Below are 12826 nucleotides of genomic sequence, written 5' to 3' on the forward strand. Positions count from 1 at the left end.
GCTGTAAAGCAAAATGAAAGTAGCTAAATTAGAATTTAGTTTTTGTGAAAGTTTTCTGGTGACTCAAACCAAAATGTCCCAATTGCCAATTGGCAAGTTCTGCAAGTGTAACTAAAATGCCAAATGATTGTGCTGAAGCTTATTCAAGTTTTGCTCATCAATCCGGAGTTTATGGGTTCGTACAACAATCACCTTGCATGCAAATTACAAATAAAATATGTTTTGAACGAACTTTTGTTTTCTTATATCTGAGTTTCGAGTTATGAATTTCTAGCTGTTCAAGAATTACCCATACCCTCTTAAGGAAAAAGTTCTTCTATTATAACTTTGTTTTCTTGTTCTCTCTATTAAACTAAAAATAATAATAGTAAAAATAAAAACACAACGCAAATTCTCCCTAAAATCGATTTTTAAAAAAAATATAATTATTCTAACGGGTCAAATATTAATCTGGGTTTTGACCCGGACCCGGAACTCTTCCCTATCCAAAAAGCAACAAGGTGCTTCGTCAAAAAAAAAAATTGACAACTCCTTCTCACACTTCTACCTTTGTTGCTTCACCAAAGCAGCATCAATGGCAGTAGCTCTTCCAACAACTTCTTCCTCGTATCTACACTCTATAACTAAAATTCCTAAGTCTTCTTTAAGGTACCATTTACCCTCTTCTTCTTCTTTTTTCTCAATTCAATTTTCTTGTTTTCCACAAAATTAATGTTTCTTTCTGGTAAATTCTTTTAACTTCTTCTATTGTTTTTCAGCTGCTCCAGCAAAGTTTATGTCGGATTAAGAATCCAATCTCCAGGTATGTTTTATTACGTAGTGGTTATCTTAATTTGTGTTTGTCTTCCTCTTGTTTTAATTGGATAATAACTGTTTGCTTCTTTTCTTTTTTATATTTTTGGGCAGGTTCTTATGGGGTTGCGACATCTAATTCAAATGTTGATTTTTTCAACAGAGTTCATAAAAGTATTAAATCCGGGTAATTATTTTTTTTTCTAATTATTGGGTGAATTTTGTAGCTAAAAAGTTGTTGTCTTGAATAATGATGTGTTGTTGTTATGTACGTATATATGACCTAGTTTTGTTAGTATTAGAGTATTTGGTCCGTATGGGCGAATCGATGATTTAGAGCAGTGGTTGATTTTCCTAATAGTCATCAATGCTAGTGGATATTCCCTTGTGTAGGAGACAAAGGAAATGAGATTCAGATGAACTCGTTGTTCATACACTATGTCCACCTATTGAAAAGAATTGGACTTGAGTTGTAATATGTCTGTGAGAATTATGGATGATTTGAATGTAGATATGAATGGACTTCTTGGTTTTATAGTTTTGGGCGAGTATTTTGGTCTTGTTGATTAGAAGATGAAGGTAGTGGAGATGACGGTGCTTCGATAGATTTGTCGGCATACTAGCAGAGATATGATTAGGGATGAAGTTATACAAAGTCAAGTGGGAGTGATTCATAGCAGGCAAGATGAGAGAAGTGGGACTGAGATGGTTCGGGTATGTGAAGAAGAGGTGTGTGGATGCCCGGGAAGGAGGTGTGAGAGGTTGGCGTTAAGAGAGGCAAAGATAGGCCAAAAAAGAATAAGGGGAAGTGATTAGACAAGCCATGAAACAACTTCAACTTATTGAGGATGTGGCCCTAGATATGAAGGTTTGGGGGGTCGAGATTAGAGTGGAAGGGTAGTTAGTGGTCAAGTGTTGCCGCTTTTTCTGTGGGAAAGGTAGGGAGTTATTTAGTAGTTGTGTAGTTTCTTATTCTTCAATGCGTAGTACTTTCTTCCATCTGCCTTTCTCACCTATGCATAGTTTTCTTTTAGTTTCTGGCCGTTCCAGCGGAGGATATTTTCCATGGGAGAGGAAGATGCTGCAGGCTAATTTAATTTAATGGTTTTGAAAAGGGAAAAGTTGTCTTGTTATCTAGCTGTTGATATTTATGAAGTATGAGCTTTGTTGTTCTGTGCAAGTTCATCTTAGAGCCTCTATCCTTTTCCTCAAACTATTAATGGAAAATGCCCAACAGGCCAGCTGGAAAGGCCGAGTGCCCAGAAAACAAGCAACCAGGAAATATATATATGACTTGACCGCTTTACAAATAAAAAATTAGCATAGAGAATATGACTCAACAATTACTTGTGCAGAGCTATTCTTCCCTTCGATGAGCTTTTTTCATACTCTGCACATTTCTTGCTGCTGAATATTTAAATCTCAAACTCAAACCTTCTAACCTGTCAACCTTATTTTCTCTTTCATGTCTTTTCGCTTCTAATAATTTTTTAAAAAGGTTTTCTTTTTCCAAAACTCATGCCATCTTTTCTCAGTCTTCCAGATTTATGCTCTGTATCATTGACCTAAATCTGCAACAAAAAGAGTTGGATGAGCCGTCTTGATCTGCTTATTCCATTGATGCTATCTGAATGGCCTGGTCATTGTTTTCCAACTATACTTGTTGGATTTGCTTGCCAGATTATCTTCACTCAGTTCCTGCTCAAATCCCCAACTTATCTCCGAAACTGCTTTCACTTCCAAATATGACGTGTAAATCACCATACACTCCTCTCCTCGATCCCACCTCCTTCATACCTTTCTGATCTTTCCCTCACATGAGTTTATGATTAACATTGCCTTTTTTTTAAAGGAACTTATATCTAGCATAAGTCAGTATACTTTGTTTACAATCAAATTACAAATCATCCCGTAGTTCAAATGAGAAGATTTAAACTATTCTATCCCCTCACCCCCCAAACCCCTCACCCCCCAAACAGGGATATCAGTTGATCTGATGAGGTGTGTCTCGCTAACAAGCAGATCTGAATGAGGTGTATCACTTGCATCATTTTCAATTGATCGTTACTTACAAGGTGCATGTTGTTCATTTCTGAGTATATCCCATCTCTTCTATGAGTGGAACCTCAACTCCCCTTTTGATATATTAAGTTTGTATATATTTTCTCAAGTTTCATTTGGCTGCTGCTTGTGTTTCTAACCTGACCCATAAATCATATTCCTAATTACAGAACTAAAGATGGTAAAGCAACACGTGCACAAGTTACCATGATGCCCATTGGGACACCAAAGGTGCCCTATAGAAATCCAGTTGACGCATCATGGCAATGGGTTGATATATGGAATGCTCTTGTAAGTAACATGCCTTCAGTTTCTCGTTAAGCTAGCAGATTATTGCTATCTGGATAAAGAATTTTATTCGTTTTAGCAGTAATTCAAAATGTCAAGGTCCAGGATCAGTCTCTTCTTAGTAGTGGTTGTAGCCAGCACATTCATTGGCTGAACCACTATTTGAATATGACTTCTAAGTCCATTAAATCTAAGCTTGATAACTTGTGATCTAGAGCCCTTTACATTGTTCTCTGGATCACTTCCTGATCGAAGAGTGCCTTCATTTCTTCTTTGACTAATTGGATAATAATTCATATGTTTTATCTGGAAAATATCACTGAATTCTCAAATGCAGTACCGCGAACGTGTTATTTTCATTGGAGAAGAGATTACTGAAGAATTTAGCAACCAGATATTGGCAACAATGCTGTACCTTGACAGTATTGATAATTCCAAGAAGCTCTACATGTTTATCAATGGCCCTGGTGGTGATGTGAGTTCTTTACCAATTTTGCTTTGTTGTCATAGTTTCTTTTTAAATAGAAACACCTCCTTTTTCTTCTAAAATTTGTACTCAGACCGCTTTCTTTCTTCTTGTTATGCTTAAAGTTACTTTTAATTACAGCTAACTCCAACCTTGGCCATTTATGACACAATGCAAAGTCTGAAAAGTGCTGTTGGTACCCACTGTGTGGGCTTTGCCTACAATCTTGCCGCTTTTCTTCTTGCTGCTGGAGAAAAGGTACGATACTTCTCTCGTAGTGATGAAATGTGAACAAAAAACCTGTGCTTATCTACAATGTCTTACTTATAGTAGCTGTTCAAGTTGTTTGTAGCTGATTATTTTATGTAAAGATGCAATTGACTTGTCTGGACATTTTGGCTAGTTTTGCTTTTTCTTTTTTCAGCATTTGACTTGAAAAGAAATTTGCCGGTATCAGGCCTTGTGATGACAACCCAAAGAACCTTTTTTATGAGAATTCAATTTATCTTATTTTAACCTTGAGGTGTATTTAGCTGATTATAATTTATAAGGTGGTCTTGTGTCTCTTCGAAGGACTCCACTGAAAGTTGTGATTCTATCTTGAAATGTGCAATCAGACTACTTTCTGTTTTTTTCCTTTTTTTGATGTAAGTTTTCAAAATGGTAACTTGGTCATAAATTGACATATGATTTCATTTGGCTGTGTAGATCAATTCTTGTTTTTCTGAAGGTATATCACTGACATTAAATATGTGATTCATACGATTCACCTTATGCTAAAGCACTTGTTCATTCCTAGCCTAAATGAGGAATGCTTTTGTGATGAGAACTGTTAATGCAAAGACCTCAAATGATAGGCATATTCACATTAAGGGATTCTTTGTTTTGGCTTAGTTTCTTATATCATGATGTGATTGTTTGGAAAGGCAAACTAAAGCGTATTTGTTAATTTGGTTAACTTTCCATCATGAAGGGCAATCGATGTGCAATGCCTCTTGCAAGGATTGCACTAGAATCTCCAGCTGGAGCTGCACGCGGACAGGTTTGCTTGCCTCCATGACATTTTGGAAGTGTAAATGTTTGTTTTTGATAATCTGAGACTACATACACTTATATTTTCATCTTTGGCAGGCTGACGATATCCGTAATGAAGCAGAAGAACTTCTCAGAATTAGAAATTACCTTTTCAAGGAGTTGTCTGAGAAGACAGGCCAGCCTATTGAAAAGGTATGTCATTGTTTTTTCAATCTATGATTCGAAATAAGTTTCCACCTAAACGAACTCTCATTATATCGAGTAATAATATATCTCTGCATATCCAAACTATTGATCATGGTAACTGGAACCATGTAGGTTCACAAGGATTTGAGTCGGGTGAAGCGATTCACTGCTAAAGAAGCTCTTGAATACGGTCTTATTGACCGTATAGTTAGGCCTTCCCGTATTGACGGAGATGCTCCGCCGAGGGATATCACTGCAGGTCTTGGTTAAGTCTATATGTCTCGTAAACGAAATGGCTAAAAGTGTTGTTCTGCAAGAAAATTGTTTAATCTGCATATTGAACGCTTTTGATCTACTTATTCAAAAATTTGCATTGCTGTTGAAGTAAAACAATTGAAGCTTAATCTTTCATATTATTTTATTTTTCACAAAAAAAAATGTTCTGTTATATGTCTCTGTCGATTTTTCTCTCCAAATGCATCGCTAAGACACTATGATTTCAAATCAGCATTTGGACATACGATAAGTTCATATTTGTTTTTTTAAAAAAAGGATTAGATTGTTTGTTCCAGATGAAAAGATTATATTGTTAATTAGTGAATTTTTATAAAATTATGTGTAATTGAAAGTTTTGTAAATCACAAATAAGCCGGTTTAAGATATTTGAAAACTTGTTTATGAATTGTGATTTGCTTATTTGGTACTTGTAAAACAATATTTTGATAGTTTTTATGTTTATGAGAAAAAAAAATATAACTTAAGAAATTTAAATTGCATGTACAAATTAAAATTTCGAGTTTAAATCAATTTGATTTTAAATAATATCCTATCGAGACCTAGATGTCACCCAATACAGAAATTTAACAATCCAAATTGACAGGAATTTAACAATTCAAATCTGGGCAAATTCTGAACTTTCTATATGCATTCAAATTCAAAAACAAAACAAAATACTATACAAAAGAAATTATACTGCTATCAGTATCCCATTTTTGAGTCTTACTATCACATCCAACAAGATTGATCGATTCTCAAAATTTACATAATACAAATATAAACACCAAGAACAATAAGAAATGTACCAAACAAAGCACGACTAACGAGATTTTCTTCACCAAGAATCATTCCAAAAACTGCAGTAGCAGCAAAAGTTGTGGCACTAGTAACAGGAACAGCTAAAGAAATTGGTGTATCACTAAGAATGGCGAAAAAATGTAGCTGATGCTGATAAATTTTACAACAAAATGGCGAAGAACATTGCCATATCAACAAAAGTTTGAACCAATTCTTGAGAGTTGTCATGATTTTGTGTTGGGGTGTGTTTGGTTGTGGCAATGATTTAATGGTTTCATCCCATTTGATTGCGCCTTTTCGCATCAGCGCATTTGTGGCTCCCCAAACAAGCCCTACTGTCACCATCTTCTCCACTTCTCCTACCCTACGAGTTATTTATTTGAAACATGAGATTTCAACTCGAAAAAAAGGAAACAGAAACTTTCCCTTTATAAAGAACCCAAAAATGTGAGAAAATGAGCTACAAAGATTGTTACGGATGGAGACAAAGTGCGATTTTCTTCCTATAAAATTTCAACTTCATCTCATATTATGAATTTATCATAGCCAAACGCACCCTTAAACCTAAAAGATGTATCAAAATGTTATTTAATCTTACAATCTCAAATATGTTAGTAAAAGTTGAAGTAAAAAATTGTCAAAAAGAAAAAAAGTCGTTCTTGAAATAACTTCTTTTGGAACCTTCCAAACAGTGTATGAAATAACTTCTTTTGGAACCTTCCAACCAGTGTAATAAGATGATTGGAATTTCACAATCATTAATCAGAGAATCCGGCCTTCGAGCCTTTGAAAACTGAAAAAACTCGTGATAGAGAGCATTTCTCAAACCAAATTAGTCGAATCAGTAAATTTCATATTCTAGAGTGCTTAGAAATTCAGGGAAAATAATTCATAAATGAACAGATTGGATCAAGGATTGGGATAAATCTAAGTTGAAAATCACAATAAAATGGTCCAAAGTACAAAATGTGGCATTTAATTAAGAGGATGAATATGCCTGTTAAAACTAGACATAAACCCTTAAAACACTAAGAACCTAGACCATGGTAACCTTCTTAACCAAAGCGTTACGACAACATCATACATCTAAAACTAGTTTGGATTTACTGCACAGACCTCAAACAAACATCAAATAAGAGGTGAGAAGGATCAATATGAACTTCGTTAAAGACGCGTAGTCCTTATGGTCTAGTAAAATCACATTCAAATTTCACCCTATGCTGGAAGAGATACATTTATTTCAGCTGGCTTATTCCTAGAATCAGGAGCTGACCAATTATCTACGCGGAAAGAAGAGGAAGTTGGTGTAGTTTGTTTTACTGAGGAGTGATAAGGGTCTTCCGTCTCGGGTAGAGGAACAGCAGCAATAATGGGCTCTGGTTTGTTTTTCTTGGTTCTCTGCTCATGTTGATCTCCAGCAAGAAAGCTACCTATAACAATCTGATTAACAACAACAAAGATAGAAGACGTAATGTCATTATGCGAACGACTAATTGCTTGCCACTACAAGATACTACTTTTTTTTGTCAATTAAGCATAAACAGGACAGCTATGTTTAGGCAAACTGATACCTGCACAGGACTGGCAGCTACTAATAGACCGGCTACTCCACCTCCTACAACACGCCCATCAGGACTAGCTAGAGATACACTCATTCCGCCAGATCTGTTTCTCATTCCTCCAGTCTCTGATGGCATAAATGATCCAGTCAAAGACAGTATCTCAAACCGTCCCTAAAGAAACAGCGATAGGGGAGTGTCATACACAAATGTCTATCAATAACAATATATGAATACAGAGAATACACAAACATCAATTTTCATGTAATAAAGGGTTTAGCTTCAGATTTCCAAATACAAATCTGTGCCATCAAGAATTCATGTTTCATTGACGCTGCTAATCACTAACATAAGGGTATCAACAAGTTGGGATGCCACCGTTGTACATGAATCGAGAAAAGACATATGGACAAACACTACAGAGGCAGGAAGAATCCAAACCTATACAAAATTTAAGTTGCAAAGCACCTTCCTTTAAAAAGAAAAGAGAAAAAGCACAAATCAGATAAAAGGCCTTAATCAGACCCATCTGGTGCATACTCTACTTGACCCGTCTTCTGCATATACTATTCTGATTGATTTGTATCACCTAGCCGTTCATTCAAAGTCAAGTAGAATGAAGATTGCTATCACGATGCTGCAATCTTTCAGTACATTGACAAACATAGGTGGACTTACTCCTATGAACTCACACTACTCAAGAAACATGATAAACTTATCCTCCAATTCGAGGCTGACGTTGCACCATTGTGAAGGTACAAGTTAACTCTCTTATTTTCAATCCACTCAAGAAGAAATACACCAATATCAAGGCTTTATTGAGTAAAGACATGAGAATGGAAAATTGTTTTTTTGAGGAAAAGATGAAAGTGGATTCTAAATCTCTTTCTCCTGACATGGAAAAGTCACAACCAAAAGACAAATCATAAACAAAGGTTAGATTTTTATTCAATTTGTTGTTGAGCTCTTTTTATGTACTGATCTTCTTCTTTTTTTTCTAAATTTTCGCGCTAATTAGTTTCTTTTGCATGATTCGTTATGGTTTCTTTTACATGTAAATGGAGACAACTTCTGGACCAATTTCATAATGATGGAAACTGATAAGCAAATGAGGGATGCAATAAGCTATACTTATTTAAGAGAGAAGAACTAAGCACCTCATACGTCAATGTGCCACCAGAGGAGTCTGGTTGACGAAGTGTAACACTTGAAATTACACCATTTGCTGAAAGAATGCATATTGCTCGAGGCCCTTGTTGAGAGAATGATATAACCTTCATGGTGACATCCTAAAGGAAGACCGAAAGAGCAATTAGCAATGCACATTCAGTTCAATATGAAACAGTCATTTAAACATTCTTGTGTCTATATTTGCCAAGAGAAGATCCTGCCAATTTACGAAATTTACTAAACTAAGAAAAAATCTTTAGATATGTACTTGACAGCAAATTCCCCCTTTTCTCTTGGTTTTTGGGTGGAGAGGATGATATTCTATGGTCTCTACTTTTAGAAATTTCTAAATTGGCAACTATCATCTAGTTTAATTCACACGACTCATGGGTTGAGCCGATGAGGTGCCAAGGTATAAAGAAAGAGAAGATAAATTCTGTCTGTTATCACAGGTGTTATGCAAGCAACAGACTTATTTACGCAGATTTGCTTAAGTCGTTGTAAAAATAAAACTTTCATATGTAAAGCTAAGATTTACCTCTCCAGTATTTACAGTAATAATATGAGGTGTAAAATTAGCACCAACAGAGCATGAAACCCATTCGCCTACACATAAAAATTCAATTATTAGTAATTTGACACAAACCTTGACATAAAGCATGCAACTACAAAAACATATTTCATGTATATGGCATGAAACTTCATCACACAAAAAGATCATGATTTTATATATAACCAATGGTGCAAACTCCCCCCCCCCTCTCCCCCTCTCTAAAAAAAAGTGTCTCTAAGTACTTTCACACAAATAACTAATGACATGTTGTTTGACAAGTCACAATTATCTGATGATTATATCGAAGTCTAGAATAGTCTCTCCAACCTCCTCCAAAGAAAAAGAAAAGCATAAAGTAGACAAAGTTCTGTTAGTTTGTATTGTGAAGTTCACAGGGGGACACTGCATAGAGACGTCGGGGATGATCACCACGAGTTTAAAAATACTGTGTTTCCCTCCGTTAGTATCCATTAGCACGTAGTGCCCCCCACTCCCACCTTCTCAACTGCCAAAAATGAGAGACGGGAAAAGAGAAAAAACCACTTCAATGCACATATACAGCCAGACCCAAAGAAGGGGGAAAAAACAGAAAAAAAGAGAGGGCTAAGTGCTGAGGTTCAAAGTTATTGCGGCACTAACAATGGAACAGTAACAGGAAAAAGCAGAACATGGGACAATAACTAGAGTAAAATTTCCATGAGTATACACATGTATGCTTAGTACGAAGATCTATCTATTCGGATATGCTAACAAAAGCATAAATGTGACAAGACTCCCAGTTAGGAACTCCAAAAAAAACTATAGTGAATTACGGTGTCATCATTGGGAATAATAGAAGTAGCTCAGCAATTAGGTGTGGTCAATGATGCTATTAACATAACTCCTTTCGTAATATTCCAACAGTAGCAGCAGTTCTTAAGAGTTCAAATTCACACTACCATTTCCTTATTAAGCAGTAGATTATATCTGGAAACCCAGGAAAACACTTCCCTTACTAAATAACTCCCATGAAAAAGTCCCATAATGACATATATAAGTTTTATAAGATTCTTCAATTCCAAACCAACCAAAAAGCACCACCTCACACACAGAGCTGCCCATTGGCATCAAAGATCATACTTAAGCATCTATTCACAGTAGGCCCCACCTTTACACATCCTACACTATTTTCCTATAACTTCACAAAATCACACTTTTCATTCGTCATGTTGTCCGGACCACTTGTGCACATCCCAACTATTTCATTACATACATATTATCTCTCACCAGTTCAAGTACGAGATAACCTTGCCTCAGCAAGGCTTGGACAAATAAAAACTAACAACCTAGTGTTTTTTTGACTCCGAGCTGATCTCTTATTATTCTCATCCCACTTCATTAACAAGCCTAATTAATTTAACTAAGCACACAGATCTACAGAACACATTTAATTAATCAACTCGCATGTGAAAAAAGATTAGATCTTTAACAACGACCACAACTGGAGTATGGAAAGGATAGAGTCTACGCAGAACTTACCCGTTATTCTAAATAGAGAGGCTATTTTCGATAACTCTCGAAATAAAATAATGCATTTCCAAGCAGTTTTGAAAAAGATTAGAGCTTTGAACTAATAGAAAAAAAAAACAGCATAAAGATTAACTAATCCACAAAGTTGTTATCTTTACCTGGAGTTTCTAAATCAACTTTAGGTTGCTGGTGTACTTTACTAACTAACCCAACTGGCCGGATTTTCCCCCTTTTCTCCGACGATGAAAAATCAATCACCGGCGACGGAACAGATGATGAAATTGGCTTTGGAGAAAGAACATTTACAGACCCATCTGGTGCATACTTTCTTGGTCTCCCTCTCTTCTTTTTCACACTCAGAGCTGTTAAGCCGGCGCCGGCGCCGGCAGACACGGTTGTTGCCGGCGTTGGTGAAACAACAACAATCTGGGATGTCACTGTCTGTATTGTCGGATTCTCAGTGGTCCTTGCTGCCACATGGTAATCTGATGGAGCATCTGATCCCACTACTGTAACTCCACTGTTACTCCCCTCCATAGCCAAAAAAAAAATAAATTAAATCACCAAAAAAAATTAAAAAATTTCCCTCTTTTTTTCTTCAAAACCCCATAATTTTCCTTCAATGAAGAAACCCAGAAAAAAAATTCTCAAAAAAAGCTTAATTAGTGGTAATTTTGAAGTCTAACCAGAGTTTAGCAGAAAAACAGAGCTTACAAGAAAACAAGAAAGTTAAACAGAAATGAAGATGGAAATTATCAGAATTTTTTGTTGAAAATTTTAAGATTTTTTTCAGAATTAAAAGATGAAATTATGGGAAAAAGATTGAATTTTTAGGCTTTATTGTAATGAGATTCTTGAGAAAATGTGAAGTATGGAGTTTTTGATAAGTTATTAAAAGAATAAAAATAAAAACTAATTTAGGGGTTGCTAACTTTCCTCAGTATGTCCGAATCGTAATTAAAGGAAAATAATAATGATGAAAAAAGTTAATTAATTAATAATTTATTGAATAATTAATATATTGAAGATGGAAAATTATGTATTTTGTTTAAGAAAATGGTTTGGAGTCCGGTTTGGGAAAAGAAAATTCAGAAGAAAAAAAAGAGAAAAATTGTGGTTGGGAAAAGTGAAATTAGGTTACAAGGCATGAAGACAACCATTACTCTTTTTTTTTTAATATTAAAAAAAAGCATTGAAAATAATAAATAAAAGTATGTATTTTAAATTGTATATGACATAAACATTACATCTGTATTTATTAATAACAAATCTTATCAGTGATTAATAAATGCTTTTTCTTTGTACAATACAGACAAAATAGTACGAACATGAAAAAGCAAAAAAAAAAAAGTGAAATAAGAGGAAAATGTAATTTTGCCTTTTAATTATCTTAAAAATTATTTTCTATTTTTTTGTTAAATCTATGATAAATTATACTTTTTCATAATTCGAAATATTCAAAAATCATTGAGAAATTGTAATTAAAAAAACATTTGACTCCACAATGCCACCACCATATAAATTGAGTTAAAAAGAATTTAAAAAAAAGTGTAATATAAAGTGAGTCAAGTCAATAAAAATATTTACTTTACTAATTTTTTTCTTTAATTTTTTTTCTCTTAAAGAATTAATTTATTATAATATAATGAAGATATAACAGTGTGAGCATATCTTTAAAGTGTAAATTAGTGTTTAGCATAATCACCCAATGGATATGACTTTTAAGCAAAGCAATGCTCCTTAGCTTATAACAATAAATAAATATAAATAAATTGGCTAATAAAACCTATTTGGTTTTTTGGTAATAAAAGTTGTAGGTGCAACAAGTAATTCCAAAAGTTACTATTATTTTAGTTTCTAATTAGAAAAATATAAAGATCGAGGATTAAAATAAAAATTAGTATTCGATTTAATAATATATTGTGTTTTCTTATTAGTATTGTTGTTCTTACTCCTTTACTATCTTCATCTTGTTTGTTGATTTCATTACTATTTATTGTTTTTTTTTCTTTGATTTGGTATTATCTAATGTTGTTACTGTTTTTTTTTCTTTTTAGTTTTAACGTGTCTTCTTACTACTTTATTTCCTAATAAGACTTGATTTTGATATACTTTATTTGAATCGAGAATGCA

The 12826-nt window shown here is 34.4% G+C and overlaps 3 protein-coding genes across 3 annotated transcripts; 1 reads left to right on the forward strand and 2 right to left on the reverse strand.

Moving 5' to 3' along the window:
* Positions 1 to 502: 502 nt before the first annotated feature.
* Positions 503 to 5244, forward strand: LOC107028918 (ATP-dependent Clp protease proteolytic subunit-related protein 2, chloroplastic). The gene is made up of 9 exons (XM_015230161.2): positions 503 to 648; positions 759 to 802; positions 907 to 979; positions 3024 to 3144; positions 3479 to 3616; positions 3749 to 3865; positions 4581 to 4649; positions 4739 to 4834; positions 4961 to 5244. Exons 1-9 carry the CDS (start codon positions 575 to 577, stop codon positions 5096 to 5098), a joined length of 870 nt encoding a protein of 289 aa, XP_015085647.1. The 5' UTR covers positions 503 to 574; the 3' UTR covers positions 5099 to 5244.
* A 622-nt stretch (positions 5245 to 5866) lies between these two features.
* LOC107027875 (transmembrane protein 234 homolog) lies at positions 5867 to 6247 on the reverse strand. The gene has a single exon (XM_015228922.1). It carries the CDS (start codon positions 6245 to 6247, stop codon positions 5867 to 5869), a length of 381 nt encoding a protein of 126 aa, XP_015084408.1.
* A 570-nt stretch (positions 6248 to 6817) lies between these two features.
* LOC107026999 (AT-hook motif nuclear-localized protein 1-like) lies at positions 6818 to 11795 on the reverse strand. The gene is made up of 5 exons (XM_015228152.2): positions 10852 to 11795; positions 9170 to 9237; positions 8619 to 8750; positions 7474 to 7635; positions 6818 to 7342 (listed from the first exon to the last, which is right to left on the reverse strand). The coding sequence occupies exons 1-5, from the start codon at positions 11228 to 11230 to the stop codon at positions 7118 to 7120; spliced, it is 966 nt and encodes a 321-aa protein (XP_015083638.1). The 5' UTR covers positions 11231 to 11795; the 3' UTR covers positions 6818 to 7117.
* Positions 11796 to 12826: the final 1031 nt, after the last annotated feature.

The sequence above is a fragment of the Solanum pennellii genome, chromosome 8 (genome assembly GCF_001406875.1).
Source record: "Solanum pennellii chromosome 8, SPENNV200".
Taxonomy (NCBI): Eukaryota; Viridiplantae; Streptophyta; class Magnoliopsida; order Solanales; family Solanaceae; genus Solanum; species Solanum pennellii.

Excerpts from the sequence above, each read along its gene's own strand:
- LOC107028918 (XM_015230161.2), top strand. The coding sequence starts at position 575 with ATGGCAGTAGCTCTTCCAACAACTTCTTCCTCGTATCTACACTCTATA. Across the intron at positions 3,866-4,580 it reads TTCTTGCTGCTGGAGAAAAG|GGCAATCGATGTGCAATGCC; the intron begins GTACGATACTTC and ends TCCATCATGAAG. Across the intron at positions 4,650-4,738 it reads CTGGAGCTGCACGCGGACAG|GCTGACGATATCCGTAATGA; the intron begins GTTTGCTTGCCT and ends CATCTTTGGCAG.
- LOC107027875 (XM_015228922.1), bottom strand. The coding sequence starts at position 6,247 with ATGGTGACAGTAGGGCTTGTTTGGGGAGCCACAAATGCGCTGATGCGA.
- LOC107026999 (XM_015228152.2), bottom strand. The coding sequence starts at position 11,230 with ATGGAGGGGAGTAACAGTGGAGTTACAGTAGTGGGATCAGATGCTCCA. Across the intron at positions 7,636-8,618 it reads GTGGCACATTGACGTATGAG|GGACGGTTTGAGATACTGTC; the intron begins GTGCTTAGTTCT and ends CTGTTTCTTTAG. Across the intron at positions 7,343-7,473 it reads TAGCTGCCAGTCCTGTGCAG|ATTGTTATAGGTAGCTTTCT; the intron begins GTATCAGTTTGC and ends GTTGTTAATCAG.